At 45.2% G+C, this 14,699-nt stretch overlaps 1 protein-coding gene across 1 annotated transcript in view; it reads right to left on the bottom strand.

Moving 5' to 3' along the window:
• Positions 1-12,775, bottom strand: part of Pla2g15 (phospholipase A2 group XV) — an 18,427-nt gene extending 5,652 nt beyond the window's left edge. Inside the window, exons 1-2 of the mRNA XM_003471999.5 lie at positions 12,505-12,775; positions 7,698-7,854 (exon numbers count right to left, since the gene is read on the bottom strand). Of these exons, the coding sequence (XP_003472047.1) occupies positions 7,698-7,854; positions 12,505-12,631 (284 nt within the window). The 5' untranslated portion in view covers positions 12,632-12,775. The remainder of the gene's footprint in view (positions 1-7,697; positions 7,855-12,504) is intronic.
• Positions 12,776-14,699: the final 1,924 nt, after the last annotated feature.

The following is a 14,699-nucleotide window of genomic DNA, read 5'->3' as shown; positions in this document are numbered from 1 at the left end:
TTATAAATCCTTAATAAGGGTCCCCACTAGCCAAGCTTACTCCTGAGACTGACCACAGGACCCTATCAGGGCAGTGTCACCCACTCCAGAATGAGTCTCAGACCCATCTTGGCTCGGCCCTGAACTTCATACTTGACCCATGCAGCCTCCTATTGCTCTGTCTCCATGGATCCACATCCTGCCAGCTACAAGACTTCATCACAAAGCAAAGGAGATGGTGAATACAACACATGACACAACCACAGACCCCGCCTCAGGGCCTAAGCTCTTACAGCTGCTGTGTGGCTAAGCGCATGGGGCACAGAGGAATAAAAGAGGCCGGGGAGACGGGAAAGGCCTCGTGCAGACCCAGGCGGCCACAGCTGGCTCTGACTTGCCCTTGGCACTGGACTCAGCAATCAGCCTCCTCCTTTGGATCCATGGAGAAAGGGAATGAATCACACATGATCTTTTCAGTATCAGGGCGATAACAGACTTCCAGATCCAGAATTTAGTTTGCAAGTTCCTAAAACCTATGACACATAGAATGCCAGCTACTTGGGACCCCAAATAGCCTTTTGTTAATTTCCTATTGTGTAACAAATTATCATGAATTTTGCAGCTTCTAACACTACATATGTTATCTCACAGTTTCTGTTGCTGCACTGCAAAACAGAAACAGATGGGGGCTGGGGATTTAGCTCAGCGGCATAAGCACCTGCCTTGCAAGCAGGCAGTCGTGAGTTCGATCCCTGTATGGCTGCTCTACCCTTCCATCTCAGATGAAGGGAAAAAAGCCTTGGAGAAATTATGGGGACCACAGCCAGGTGTGGTGGCTCATGCCTGTAATCCCAACACTCGGGAGGCTGAGGCAGGAGGATTGTTTCGAGTTCAAGACCAGCCTGGGCTACAAAGTGAGCTCAAGGCCAGCCTGAACTACATAGAGAGACCCTGACTCAAAAAGACAAAAAGACAAAAAAAAAAAAAAAAATTATGGGGACCCATAGGAGGAGACCTGCTTCTAGGATAGAAACCTTGCTCTGTCTTTATCTGACACCAAAGGGGCAAACATGCCGAAAAACACCCAAAGTTCATGGTGGCCTTGAGTCTTTCTTCCCCTCTAAAGATCACCCATACAAACATAACTAGATTCCTAGCAATGACCCAAATAATGTATCCTGATGACCACCCAGAAAAGTATAGAAAACTGCTCTGGAAGGCCAAAGCAACTCTGTGCTAGATGAGAATTTAAAGGAGGATCGCAAATTTGAAGTCAGCCTGAACAATTCATTGAGACTCAGTTGCCAGGCCTGGTGGCACACACCTGCAATCCCAGCACTTAGGAGGATTGCTGTGAGTTCAAGGCCAGCCTCGAAGTAAAAAAAAAACAAAAAAACAAAACCAAACAACACATGTATATGTATATGTATATGTATATGTATATGTATATGTATATGTATATGTGTATATAAAAATAGTTAAGATTTTAAAAAAAGAGAATCTATCTCAAAATAAATACAATGAGCCAGGAGCAGTGGTGAATGCCTGTAATCCCAGCACTCTGGGAGGCTGACGCAGAAAGATCACACGGTTGAGCTCCACCTAGGCAATTCAGTAAGATCTTCTCAAACTAAAAAACAAAATAAAATTTTAAAAGGCCAGGATATAGCTCAGTGCAAACATCTTGGCTTCCATCCCCAGTACCACAATGAATGAATGAAGTCAGGGATGCACTCAGTGTATAATACACGCCTGGCATGTGCAAGGTCCTGGGTTCAATCCCCAGCAGAGAAGGAGTGAGAAGGGGCAAGAGGGAGGGAAAATAACGGAAAGAAAGGAAAAAATGGAGGAAAAAGATAGGGAGGGAAAGAAGAGAGGGGGAGAGGAAGAGACAGGGAGGGAGAGAGAGGGAAAGACAGAGTCAAGAGAGGGAAGGACAGAAGGAAGAGAGGGTGGGAAGACATAAAATCTAAATAGGCCAAAGGACCACTGAAAGCTGACAAGCCCTTCTCTGTATCAGCCCTCGCCTCAAACTGGCAGTACCTGAGGCCATGTCTCCAGCACAAAATTAGAAATGCAGGTCAACAACCCAGAAATAACTTGATCACACACTGAGGAAGAAAGAGTCAATGAAACAGGCAACACAAATAACAGGGAAGGACACAGTTCGTCAAGAACACAAGGTCTCTGGCAAAACTTTTAAAGCCGGGCATGGTGGTGTACATACACCTGTTATCTCAGCACTCATAAGGTTAAAGCAAGAGGATCACCAGGAGCTCCAGGTCAGCCTGGGCTACATAGTGAGTTTCAAGCCAGCTTCAAATACATAGAGAGACCCTGTCTCAAAAAAACAAAACAAACAAACAAAAAGAAAACAATTTACAAGAAATTTATAAACCTTACACTGCTACTTCCTAACCTTTTTAATGAAGTTGATACTTTTTTTTTGGCACAGGGAATCGAACTCAGGCCCTCATGCTTGCCAGGCAAGGCGCTTGTGTACTGAGCTAACCCCCGAGCCCTTTAATGAAGTTGAAAGGGAAGCAATACTCCCAAATTTACTTCTGGAAGCAAACATTACCCTAATACTAAACCAGAGGAAGACTCAACAAAGAAAGAACCACAGGGCAATCTCCTTAATGAAAACAGATGCACAAATCCTCAGTAAGATAGTGGCAAACAGAATGCAACAAACTGTCAAGAAGATTATACACCATGACCAACTGGGATTCATCCTATAACACGCCATATTAACAGAGCCACGGACAGAAACCATATGATCTCAATAGATGCAGAAAAAGCATTTGACAAAGTCCAGCACCCATTCATGATAAAAACCCTACAGAAAACTAAAATAGATGGTCTACCTCAATCTGATAAAAGCCATCTATGACAGACCAACAGCCAACATCATACTAAATGGACAAAACCAGAAAGCTTTCACTCTAAAGTCAGGAATACAAGAATGTCCACTATCACCACTCTTTTTCAATATAGTTCAGGAAACATTAGCCAGAGCAATTAGACAAGAGGAATAAGGGAGAAGTTAAGGAAGCTGTCATTGCTTACAGATGACATGATACTCTACTTAGAAGACCCTAAAAACTGCACCAAAGTACTTCTAGATTTATTTAATAACCAAATTCAGTAGCATAGCTGGGTATAAAATTAATACTCAAAAAATCAATAGCAATCCTGTACACAAATAACAAACTCACTGAGAGAGAAATTAGGGAAACACCCTTTACAAGAGCTCCAAAAAACTCAAGTACCTAGGAATTAACCTAATGTAAGAAGTCAAACACTTCTACACTTAAAAAAAAAAAAAAAAAAAACTCTGAAAAAGGAGGTTTAAGAGTATATCAAAAAATGGGAGTCAGAAAAAAAAACTGGAGCCGTGTAGAGTGGCACACACCTGTAATTCCAGCACTCAGCTTTTTCTCAGAGACAGGAAAACCATCATGAGTTCCTTCAGGGCGAGCCTACACTACATACTGAGACCCCGTTTTCAAACAACAACAACAACAACGAACGAACGAAAGAAAGAAAGAAAGAAAGAGGAAAAACACTCCTCAGCTCTTGGGTAGGAAGAACCAATAAAGTGAAAATGGCCATACTTCCAACAGCACACCTCATAGAATTAGAGAAAACAATTCCAAAATTTATTTTGAAACAGAAGCAACCTAGAATAGCAAAAGCAATTCTGAGCAACAAACGTAAGGCAGGGGGCTTCACAATCCCTGGCTTGAAATTATACTACAAAGCTATTGTGATAAAAACAGTACGAGGGGCTGGGGATTTAGCTCAGCGGCATAAGTGCCTGCCTTGCAAGCAGGCAGTTGTGAGTTTGATCCCCAGTACCGATAAAAAGGAAAAAGACAAAAAGAAAAACAACCAGTACGGCTGGGGGCTGGGGATTTAGCTCAGCCACCTAAGTGCCTGCCTGTGAAGCACAAGATCATGAGTTCGATCCCTGGTACCCCCCCAAAAACAAACAAACAAACCAGTATGGTACTGGCAATAAAACAGACCTAAGGAAGGGCTGGGGATTTAGCTCAGTGGCATAAATGCCTGCCTGGAAAACACAAGGCCATGAGTTTGATCCCCAGTACCACCAATAGAAAAAAAAAAAACAACAACAGACCTAAGGATCAATGGAACAGATTAAAAGACACAAAAACAACTCCAAATACTCAACCACCTTATTTTTAAGAAAAGTGCCAAACACCTTCACTGGAGGAAATATAGCCTGTTTAATAAATAGTTCTAGAAAACAAAATAAATGGTGCTAGAAAAAATTGGCTTTCCCCATGTTAAAGATTAAAACTAGACCATATCTTTCACCACACACTGAACTAAAATAAAAATGGATCAGGGGCAGGCAGGGTTTGCGGTTCAGTAATACAGCTCTTGCCTTGCATACACAAGAGCCTGGATTCGATTCCCAGCACCACAAAAAGAAAAAAAAAAAATAGATCAAGGATCTAAATACTGGCTGGAAAAAAAAAAATCAAAAAAATAAATAAATAAATAAATAAATACTGGCTGAGGATATAGTCCAAGAGCACAGCGTCTGCCTGGCAAGCACAGATCCTGAATTCAATTCCTGGTACCAAAAATAAAAAATATCTAAATATAAAGTGGAAATAATCTGCTGGAAGACAGAATAGGTAGGAGTCTTGAAGACACTGGTGTAGCCAGACTATGACCAAAACTCCAATTGCACAGGAACTACCACAAAGATTCAACAACTGGGATCTCATCTTATTACAGAGCTTTTGCACAGCAAGAAAAACCACCAACAGTGAAGAGACAACACATAACGTAGGAAAAAATTTTTGTCAGCTGTTCCTCAAACAAAGACTACTATCTAGAATGTATAAAGAGTTAAAAAAAAAAAATCAGGTCCCCTAAATTGAAAGACCCAATCAAAAAATGAACATTGGAAATGAATAGACACTTCTCAAATGAAGAAGTACAAACAGTGAATAAATATATGAAAAAATGTTTGACATCACTGGTCATTCAAGAGAGGCAAATTAAAACAATTCTGAAATCCCATCTGACTCCAGAAAGAATGGCTAGTAAGTCCTTCAATAGCAAATACTAGTGGGGTTTTAGGGAAAAAGGAAACCTTCTCCGTTGTGGATGGGAGTACAGAAGGGCGCAACCGTTGTAGAAATCAGTGTGGAGATTCTTCAAAAAACTAAAAGCAGTGGTTGCACTTGACCCAGCTCTTCCCCTTCTTGGTATCTTCCCAAAAGAATTAAAAGCATCATCACAGCAATATATGCATATTCATGCTTATAGTGGCATAGTCTGTAATACCTAACTCTTGAAAACAGCCCAAATGCCCATCAATTGATAAATAAAGAAGATGTGGAGTTTTAAAAAAATATACAGTGGAATACTACTCTGCCACAAGCAATAAGCTTGAAACACTTCTAGCTAAACGGATGCACCTTGGATCACATATGTGTAAATACCATATTGGTGGGCCAAGGATTTAGCTCAGCAGCGTAAGCACCTGTCTGGCAAGCACCAGGTCATGAGTCAGGTCATGAGTTCAATCCTTGGTGTAGGGGAAAAAAAAATGGTTTCCTTTCAGTAAGAAACCAAAAGTGTAAATAAGGATCAAAATGTATAAAAGATATTGTGAAACAAGAAAAAAATGTTCAAATGGGAAGAGGAACTAGAGACAGGGGAGGGCAAAGGAAGAAAAGAAAAAGAAGAAAAATGAGAAAAGAAAGAAAAAATAGAAACAAAATTTTTGTAAATGGGGAAGAAAAGAGGGGTTAAAAGAGGGTAGAGGAATGGAGAAAAAAGGAATTGAGTTATATCATGTTCAGGTACAAATTATGATGAATGTGATCAATATATATACACCTAAAAATGTACCAATAAATTTAATAAAATATAAATTTTTTTTAAAAAGAAAACAAATTTAATTGAAGAAGCTCGAGTTATCTCAAACATACACTGTATTGTTACATACCAAGTGTGTTCCCTGTTTTCTGGTAGTTTTTTTGTTGTTGTTCTTTTTCTTAGTACCAGGAATACAACTTGTGACCTCAGGAATCTAACTCGTGACCTTATGCTCGCCAGACAGGCGCTTCTCCTGCTGAGCTAACCCTCAGCCTTTCCTGTTCTCTTGATACAAAGGTAAAACAGATAAAACAAAGTCTGCTTTTAGAGAACTCAGCGTGGGATGGACAGCTATACAATGCTAGGTCTGAATTCTGATTTCACCACTTTGCTGAATGGCTGTAAGCAATTTGTAAGTTCTTCGAGCTTCCTGATTTCCTTAGTTATAGTTATTTTGAAGTGCTTAGTCTCTTTTGAAGTGCCAGGGATCAAACTTAGGGTTCCAGGTATGCCAGGGTAGCATTTCACCACTAAGCTACACCTCTGTAAGACAGGCTTTATGGCACCGCGCATCATCAGACTTGGAAGACAAAATGAAAGAAAGTAGTCATGAGTCACTTGAGGGGAATACTTCTGTAAAATGTGCCACTTGGTGAACTCATTGTGTGTACTTCAGGTCAATCCCTGGATGTGGTCTCTTGAGGCAATCATGAGACATAGTGAACACAAGCCGTGTGAGGCGGCTGCTGGTGTAACATACTGTTTTATGGGAACCCTCTTTTTAGTGTTACTACACAACACTGGAAAGTGTAATAAATACATACATCAGTAATGTAATCATTTACGTTATCTTGTCATCAAGTACATTTGTTATTTACACCAGCATCATACAAACGTATTTCACTACTAGGTTAGATAGGTATGACACTGTCCCTGCAGCTTTTCAGCACCAAAATAATCTTTTACACTTGTCTTTTATGATACTAGGGATTGAACTCAGAGCCTTCACACTGAGCTCTACCCCCAGTCCTTCTTTATATTGTTTAAATTTTATTTTGAGACAGGCCCTCACTTAGTTCCTAATTTACCCAGGTTGGGCTCAAACTTGTGATCCTTCTGCCTCAGCTTCCCACCATACCTGTTTTCCCATTAGAAACTTACAGAGCCACCATCATGCATGTAGTCCACTGTTGACTAAAATATTGCTGGTTAGCCCATGACTATAAAATACACGGTGCCTATATTTAATTTGATAGAACCATCCATATAAGCAAAGTTTGACATTCAGCAAGAGTTAAAAAAAAGACATGCATGCTGGCACACATGGTGGTGCAACACCTGCTATCCAAGTGTTTAGGAGGCTGAGGCAAGAAGGTCTTGCAAGTTCAAGGTCAGCCTGGGCTACATAGTGAGACCTTGTCTCAAAAAACCCCCCAAAACATAGATAGATAGATAGATAGATAGATAGATAGATAGACAGACAGATGTAAAAAAGTAGATTCCAAGTGGGAAAAACAGTGTGAAAAGACATGTAGACATGACATGCTCCAGAAAGCATAACCAGCTGGAGAAGGGAAAGTGGACTGGGACTAAGGCACAGAAACTGCAGGACCTGAGGGCCAAAGGCTGAGCTGGGGAGCAGGGCCAAGAGCAGCAAGAAGAGGAAGAAAGTTTTGCTGACAGTGCAGAGATGCTGCAAATCAAACCAGACCAGACCAGACCAGACTGAGGGTCTGGAGAGGGAGGGTGCGGGGTCACTGACCTTATGAAATAGAGATGAAAAGGGAACAGACTCTGGGAGCCCCACTGAGCCCCTTCAGAGAGAGATACCGCCTGTGTCGCCCGGCCCCCACCTGATATTGTCGACCCAGCAGTCAATGATGACCGGCAGCAGAAGCTCGAGGTTCAGCCAGAGGGTGAAGTAGCTGTCAGTCTTTTTGAAGCAAAGGTAGTGCACAACCGTAGGCTTGTCCAGCTTTGCTTCCAGCTGGTTGCCCAAATCACCAGGCACTGCAGGGGGACAAAGGACATGTATGTGTGAGTGCTGGGCCTGGCAGGCTAGAGACCCCCGCCAAGAACTTACAAAGTTTTCAGAAGATTTCCAAGCCAGGGACCCTACAGCACACCTTGCAGTTCCACTCTGAAAATTCAAAGGCAGGGCCAGAAGCAGAAAAATTAGAGAGCAGGGACCCTGACTGAGGCCAGGGCATCATCTTCAGGCAGAGAAGCTGCTAATGCTGTAGGACACAGAGTAATGAGAAGGCAACCTGCAGGCGCATCCTCTGCAGGGGCCTTGGGAGAGCCTGATGTTTTGGTGGACACTCTCCCCAACTCCAGACAAAATACCCCCCACGACCTCAGGTGTGGTGACACACATCAGTAAGCCTAGCACTGAAGAGGCTGTGGCAGAAGGATTGCCACAAATTCATGGTGGGCCTGGGCCGGATAGTGAGCTCAAGGCCCACCTGAACTGCACAATGGAGACTCTGTCTCAAAACATAAACATACAAAAAAAAAATAGCCCACTACCACTAAATCTTCACTGGAGCACCGTCCTGGGCCACTGAGATTACTGGAGGGGGACTCAGGTTGCAGTCACTTCCCCTCACTAGGCTTCACTTTCTTTATCTGTCAAATGAGATCTCAGCCTGAATCACCCTTCACCAATACACCTATGGTTTCTTTGGTTAACAGATCCAGAGGAGAGTTCTGACTGGGAGGGGGTTAGAGACATTTCTGGATTTTCCAGAACCCCTAGAGTTTGTCCAGAACTATTGCCCTGACATTAGCTATATACCCTCAAGGATTGAAACCATTTGTACCCACAGCCATTACAGTCTATAAAAAATAAATACACAGACAGTGCCCTATTCACCCTAAGGAAGTGGGAAACAGGACTCAGCCCTGGGCCACTGAACTAGAGGAATTGAATCCAGAGAAAGTATTCTTGTACAGGCTTGTGGGAGGGAGGCCATGAAGAGAAACAGCACTGAGAGAAGTTTAAACTATCTGCTGCCTACCAAGTTCCTGAGAACTTGCTAAAGACCACAGCTCAGCAAAGTTCCAGAGGGCTGATTACCTGGAGGGCTGACAGCCTATGTTTGCTATGACTACTCTGAAATAGCACCTCATTCCACCGCAGCCCCTGGCGGTGGGTGGGACCAGACCGCAAAGATGACCTGACTCTCTCCAGATAACTCCCCTGGTCCACAGAGCCCTGCGCCTTGTGACTCTCAGGCCCATCCCTGCTGCTTCACTGCGGGGCACTTAAATCCCTTCAATCTTTTTACTCCCATTAACCTTTTAGGTATAGCTACCTCATAAATTAGGCTCCTGATACATCACAAACACATTCCATTTAAAATCCATGATTGCTTCAGCACTCAGGAGGCTGAGGTGGGAGGATCGTTGGGAGTTCGAGACCAGCCTGGGCTACAAAGTGACCTCAAGGCCAGCCTGAACTGCATAACGAGACCCTGTCTCAAAAAGACAAAAAAGGGCTGAGGATTTAGCTCAGTGGCATAAGCGCCTGTCTTACAAGTGTGCAGTCCTAAGTTCAATCCCAGGTATCGATAAAAAAAGAACAAAATAAATAAATAAATAATAAAATAAAATCCATGATTGCACCTGGGTCTGGTGGTGCAGAACTTGGGAGGCTGAGGCAAGAAGATCTCTATGAGTTCAAAACCAGTCTGAACTACGTATCAAGATCCTGTCTCACTGCCCCCACCAAAATCCATGTGTTTAGTGAACAGCTAACACTGGGATCTCCAAGGCATTCACTGGACACTGCCTTGGAACACAACTCAGCACAGGGCATCCCTTCTTGAACACCGTGTTCAGGGTGGCTCAGGAAATAAGCGTAGCACCTGCCTTCACTTCCTTTCATGATGCGAGGGCAGGGGCTGGAGTCCCTAGCATGACAGCCTCTGGATGTCATGTCTGTACTTTGGGCAGATCACTGTCTCCATTAGAGGGGAAATAAATGAAAGGGGAAGTCACAAGACCTGCTTTGCCAGATACCCGTTGACCTGGTCAGGCTATGTGGCTTCTAAAAATAGCAGTGTGGTCACTTCCTGAGATCCTCTGTATCTAGAGCTAAGACAAAGCCAGCCACGGGTCTAACTCATTTAATCCTCAAAGGATACAACTTTACTCCCATTTAACAGAGACCAAGGCTGGGAGATTTAAGAACAGGTTGCCTGGGGCGGGGGATTTAACTCAGCGGCTAAGTGCCTGCCTTGCAAGCAGGCAGTCGTGAGTTCGATCCCCAGTACTGATGAAAAGGAAAAAGACAAAAAAAAAAAAAAAAAAGAATGGCTTGCCTACAATCCCTTTGCTCTGCCCAGGGTTACCTATGGCTTTTGCCTTTCATCATCTCAGAACCTACACCTAAGGTTTTGTTTTTGTTTTGTTTTGTTTTTTGAGACAGGGTCCCACTAAATAGTTCAAGCTGCATTTGAATTTACTATGTAGCCCAGGCTGGCCTCAAACTCACAGTGACTTTCCTGATTCAGCCTCCAAAATGCTAGAATTACAGTTGTGTACCACCATGACCAGCCCCCTAAACAATTTTGTTTCGTTGTCTTTTTGAGACAGGTTCTTGCTATGCAGTTCAGGCTGGACTTGAGCTCACTTTGCAGCACAGGCTGATCTCAAATTTGCAATGATCCTTCTGCCTTAGCCTCCCAAGAGTTAGGATTACAGGTGTGTGCCACCATCCCCAGCTATTCCCCTAAAGAATTTTGATCCTCAAGATGAGAAACCTGCTGTGTACCTAGGAGCAGCTTGTCCACTGCCCACTCTGGGGTCTCTAAGTTCATATCAAGAAACCTTTCTCCCAGAGAAGATTGGCAGGTTAGGATTCCAACTGCTCAGGCTCCTCTGCTGCAACCTCGGATAACCAAGGACTGGATGAATTAATTAGTGAATTTAGCACCAATGCAAGCGAAAGGACAGTGCAATGTCCTTCTCAGTGTCACACTCCTCACTCTCAGAACTTCTCAGGCCCCCGCACAACTTGTGAAGCTTCCAGAGTAAAGTCCAGATGACCCAACTAATCATAAGCTCAGCACAATTCACTCCTCACCCTAGTCTATTCCAGGGAGTTGAAACTGTTCACCTCCTGTCTAATATGTAGCTCCCTCTGTCTGTCTGCCCGTAGTTTCAGCACACTGGGGAAACCCTCGCTGACACCCACTCACCCAGACAGGCTCAATGGATTCTCTGCTTCCCCAGCACAGACTTCTTCTCCGAGGGTTACTAGTTTTAATCTGGAAGCTTGGGGACAAAGGCCAAGTCTGCACATATCCAAGGTGAACCTGGGCCCACAATCCCTCTTGATCATTCAATTCTTTGCCCAGAACTCCTACTCAGATCCCCTTGCCTGCTGTCTACCCCAACCCTTCTGTGGTCTGCATCATCCCCATCTAAATATTCCCAACAGAAAGAACAGGGGGCCAGGCATGGTAGTGCATGCCTGTTATCCCAGCATATGGGAGACTGAGGCAGGTGGATTGTGGCGGAGTTTAAGGCCAGCCTGGGCTACAAAGTGAATTTAAAGCCACCCTAAACTGCACAGTGAAACTCTGCCTCAAAAAGACAAAAACAAAACCAAAAAAAAGGGAGATGTCACTTTTCAGCAGACTCAGCATGTATGTGCCTCTGATCAGGAGTGGCTGACTGCCAACACACCAGCGCTATTGGAAGGTATGGGAAGAAGGAGGCACCCACAACTCCCCAGATGGAAGTCTCTCCATGGCCCATCACCGCAAGGGCCACTGAAGCCCAGTGACTCCTGTACAGTTGGCAGGTCTAGGACCAAGGAGGGATTGAGCAGAGATTACTTAACTCCAACATAGCTTGGTTTAATTAGGCTTGAAAGAGGTGAAAAAAAAAAAAAACATGCATACTCTTTGATATCTGCTTATGGTTTCCCCTGCCTTTAGCCATTCTTTTTTCAGTAAGTCTCCTATCCTAGGCCCAATGTCACCTATGTGATAAGCTGAGGATGAGGCAGAAAGAGGTTGGTGGCCAGCTTTCTCCCAAAGAGGCTGCTTCCAGTAATGCCCGCTACAACGTGGAAGGAAACATAGGCCTGGAAGTGTACAGGATGATACTCTCCCAGTTAGGCCCTGGTCAGTGTGGAAGCCAACTCTGACGCCACCCTGCCCACCCCCCATCAACCGTCCGGAGTGGGGTTGAATGGCCTCGGTCTTACCAGCTGAAAAATGGACACATAGTAAGGCATGGCTTGATGTAGAAAGGTGGAGTGGAAGCTGAGCTGAATGGGGCACACCTGTAATCCCAGCACTCTGAAGGCTGAGGCAGGAGGATGGCAGGAAGTTTGAGGTCAGATTGAATACATAGTGAGTACAAGACCAGCCTGTATACATACATATGAGGCCCTAGATCAAAAGGGGAAAAAAAGGCGAAGTTCACAACCAGACGGTAATCCTTCCACACCCATGTTTTACAAGAGTCAGGTGGTAGGCAGCTGGCCACACCCGTGTTCAGAATGGTGGGAGGTGGATGGTCAGACCCAGGTGACAAGATAGACACACTCCTCCATTCCGGGCTTAAAACAGATGCGGAACACAAGACGACCCTGCCCTGCTCCCAGTCCCGTAGGACCGACTCACTACAAGACGCACGCCTCACCGAGCACCACTGGGGGGTGACGTTGGGCAGGGAGCGCCGGGTCCGCGAGCAGCATTAGTAGCAGCAGAAGAAACAAGAGGCCGCTCGGGAGCACGGCCACGCGGCAGAGACAGAGGCGCCTGTCCATGGCGTGCGGCTGAGGCTGCAAGTCCAGTGTGTGGGTTCACCGTTCCCGGCCAGCGCGTAGGCCAAGAGCACTGCGCCGTGCTTTTAACCCCATCGCCAGCGCCCAGCAGCCGCTACCAGCCGCCCGGCCAATTAAGACCCGCCTCCCGCACCAGGCCTGCCAATAGGGTCTCGCCCCCGGCGCGTCTCTGCGGTCTGAGCTCATCCCCCCGCCCTTGCCCACCCCTGGGCCTGCTTTCCGAATCGCGTTGCTTGCCGAGTGTATCGATCGGCCGACGCTGGCACGTCCTGGCTCCTTGCTCTCAGCTGGCATCGTGAGCTCACAGCCGCTGTGCACGCAGCCAAGCCCCTTGGTACCCGAAGTCCGCGTTGCGCAGACCTCGCCCGGATTCCAGGCGCCTGGCTAACCTGGAAAATCAGAAACTAACCTAGCGGAGAGGGCAGGCAGTACAGGCCTGGGCAGTCAAAGCAAAAAGAAGAGAGGCCTGGCAGTCCTTGGGCCTTGAGCAACAAATCTGCCCCCTAGGGCACGTAGGTAAGGCCACAGGCGGCTCTGTGACCCCTGCACACAATACCTTGAAGTTAAGAATACAAGTCAGCCTGTAATTGGCATTGTAAAATGGAAGTTTATTTATTTATTTGGTCTTACTGAGACAGGGGCTCTTTATGCAGTTAAAGCTGGCCTTGAGCTCACTTTGTAGCCCAAACTGGCCTCGAACTCTCAGCACTCTACCTGCCTCAGCCTCCCGAGTGCTGAGATTACAGGCACATGACACAGGCCCGCCTTAAAATGGAACTTTACTGTTAGGTTTGTTTTCTTATAGAGATTGGCAAAATTGCTCCTGCTGAGCACCCTCTCCTCACCCACTCAAAAGTGACAGCATATGCAGGTGCTGACACCCCCTCAAAAATGGCAGAATGTGTAGGTGCTGACACCCAAAGACCTGGAGCTCGGTTTTCTTTCTACAGGAAAGAAAATGTCTGGAAGTGGAAAAGCAACTGTGGAGATTTGTTCTACTTTATTCCTTACTGTAAAAAGCCCTTACCCCCCACCCCTTCGGTACATCGTGAGGTGTGATTTGAGGCAAATAGGCCCCTCCATCTCCTTAGAGTTAGATTTAGGCAGAATTTTTCCTTTTTACCAAAATATATAGCCTCTTTTGATCAGCGGCAAGCAAAAACCTGAACATGTGAACCTGAGTGTCCAGAAACAAAGTTTTTCTTTCTACTGAAAGATCTGTTGGCTGGGTTTAGGCACATGGAATGTGGCGTAACCCCGCAAGATGAGACAGTTGGGAGCAGAGTTGGGAATGAACTCGAGCCTGGACCTTGCACAATGGCCCATCTCTCAGCACCCCCAGAGTTGGAGGGCAAGAGCTGGTGTTCACACACTGCTCCTACAGACCTGTACATCCACAAGGGACACCCAGTCTCTGCACCAGGAATCTGGGGATGCAAGTCTAGATCCTCCATATACTCCTCCTGAAGGCCAGCTTCACCCAGGTCATCCCTGCCTGGTCCCAAGACCTCTGTCTCACGACTTCCCTCTTCTTGGTAAACAGCTGATGATGATAAATTGGATCATTGTCTTGGTCTTCCCCTCTTCATTCCCCACTAACCCCACCCCAGGGATTGAACGCAGGGCCTTTAAGACCTTCCCACTGAGTTATAACCCCTAACCTTTTTATTTTTTATTTTAAAACAGGATCTCAATAAATTGTAAATTTCTCAGGCTGGATTTAAGCTTTTGATCCTCCTGCTTGGCCTCTGTTATGGTTTGTATCTAGATGTCCCCTCCACCCAAAAGTCTCATGCTATCATAGGACTTTTTTCAGACGTGGCTGAATCTAGAGTGTGTGATTGATACATGTGATTGCTACATGGTTTAATACTGAGGAAAAGAGTGCTTACATCTGGGGGTGTAGTGGTACAGGCTGAGGCAGAAAGACTGCTGCAAGTTCAAGGTCAGCCTGGGCCACAAAGTGAGTTTAAATGTGCCCAAACTATAGTAAGACTCTGTCTCAAAAAGACTAAAGGAAAAAAATATCAGGGTGGATGATTGCAGGATT

The sequence above is a fragment of the Cavia porcellus genome, unplaced genomic scaffold (assembly GCF_034190915.1).
Source record: "Cavia porcellus strain 051 isolate PalLab524CR breed Dunkin Hartley unplaced genomic scaffold, mCavPor4.1 scaffold_4, whole genome shotgun sequence".
Lineage (NCBI taxonomy): Eukaryota > Metazoa > Chordata > Mammalia > Rodentia > Caviidae > Cavia > Cavia porcellus.
This window is presented reverse-complemented; position numbering and strand designations above follow the sequence as displayed.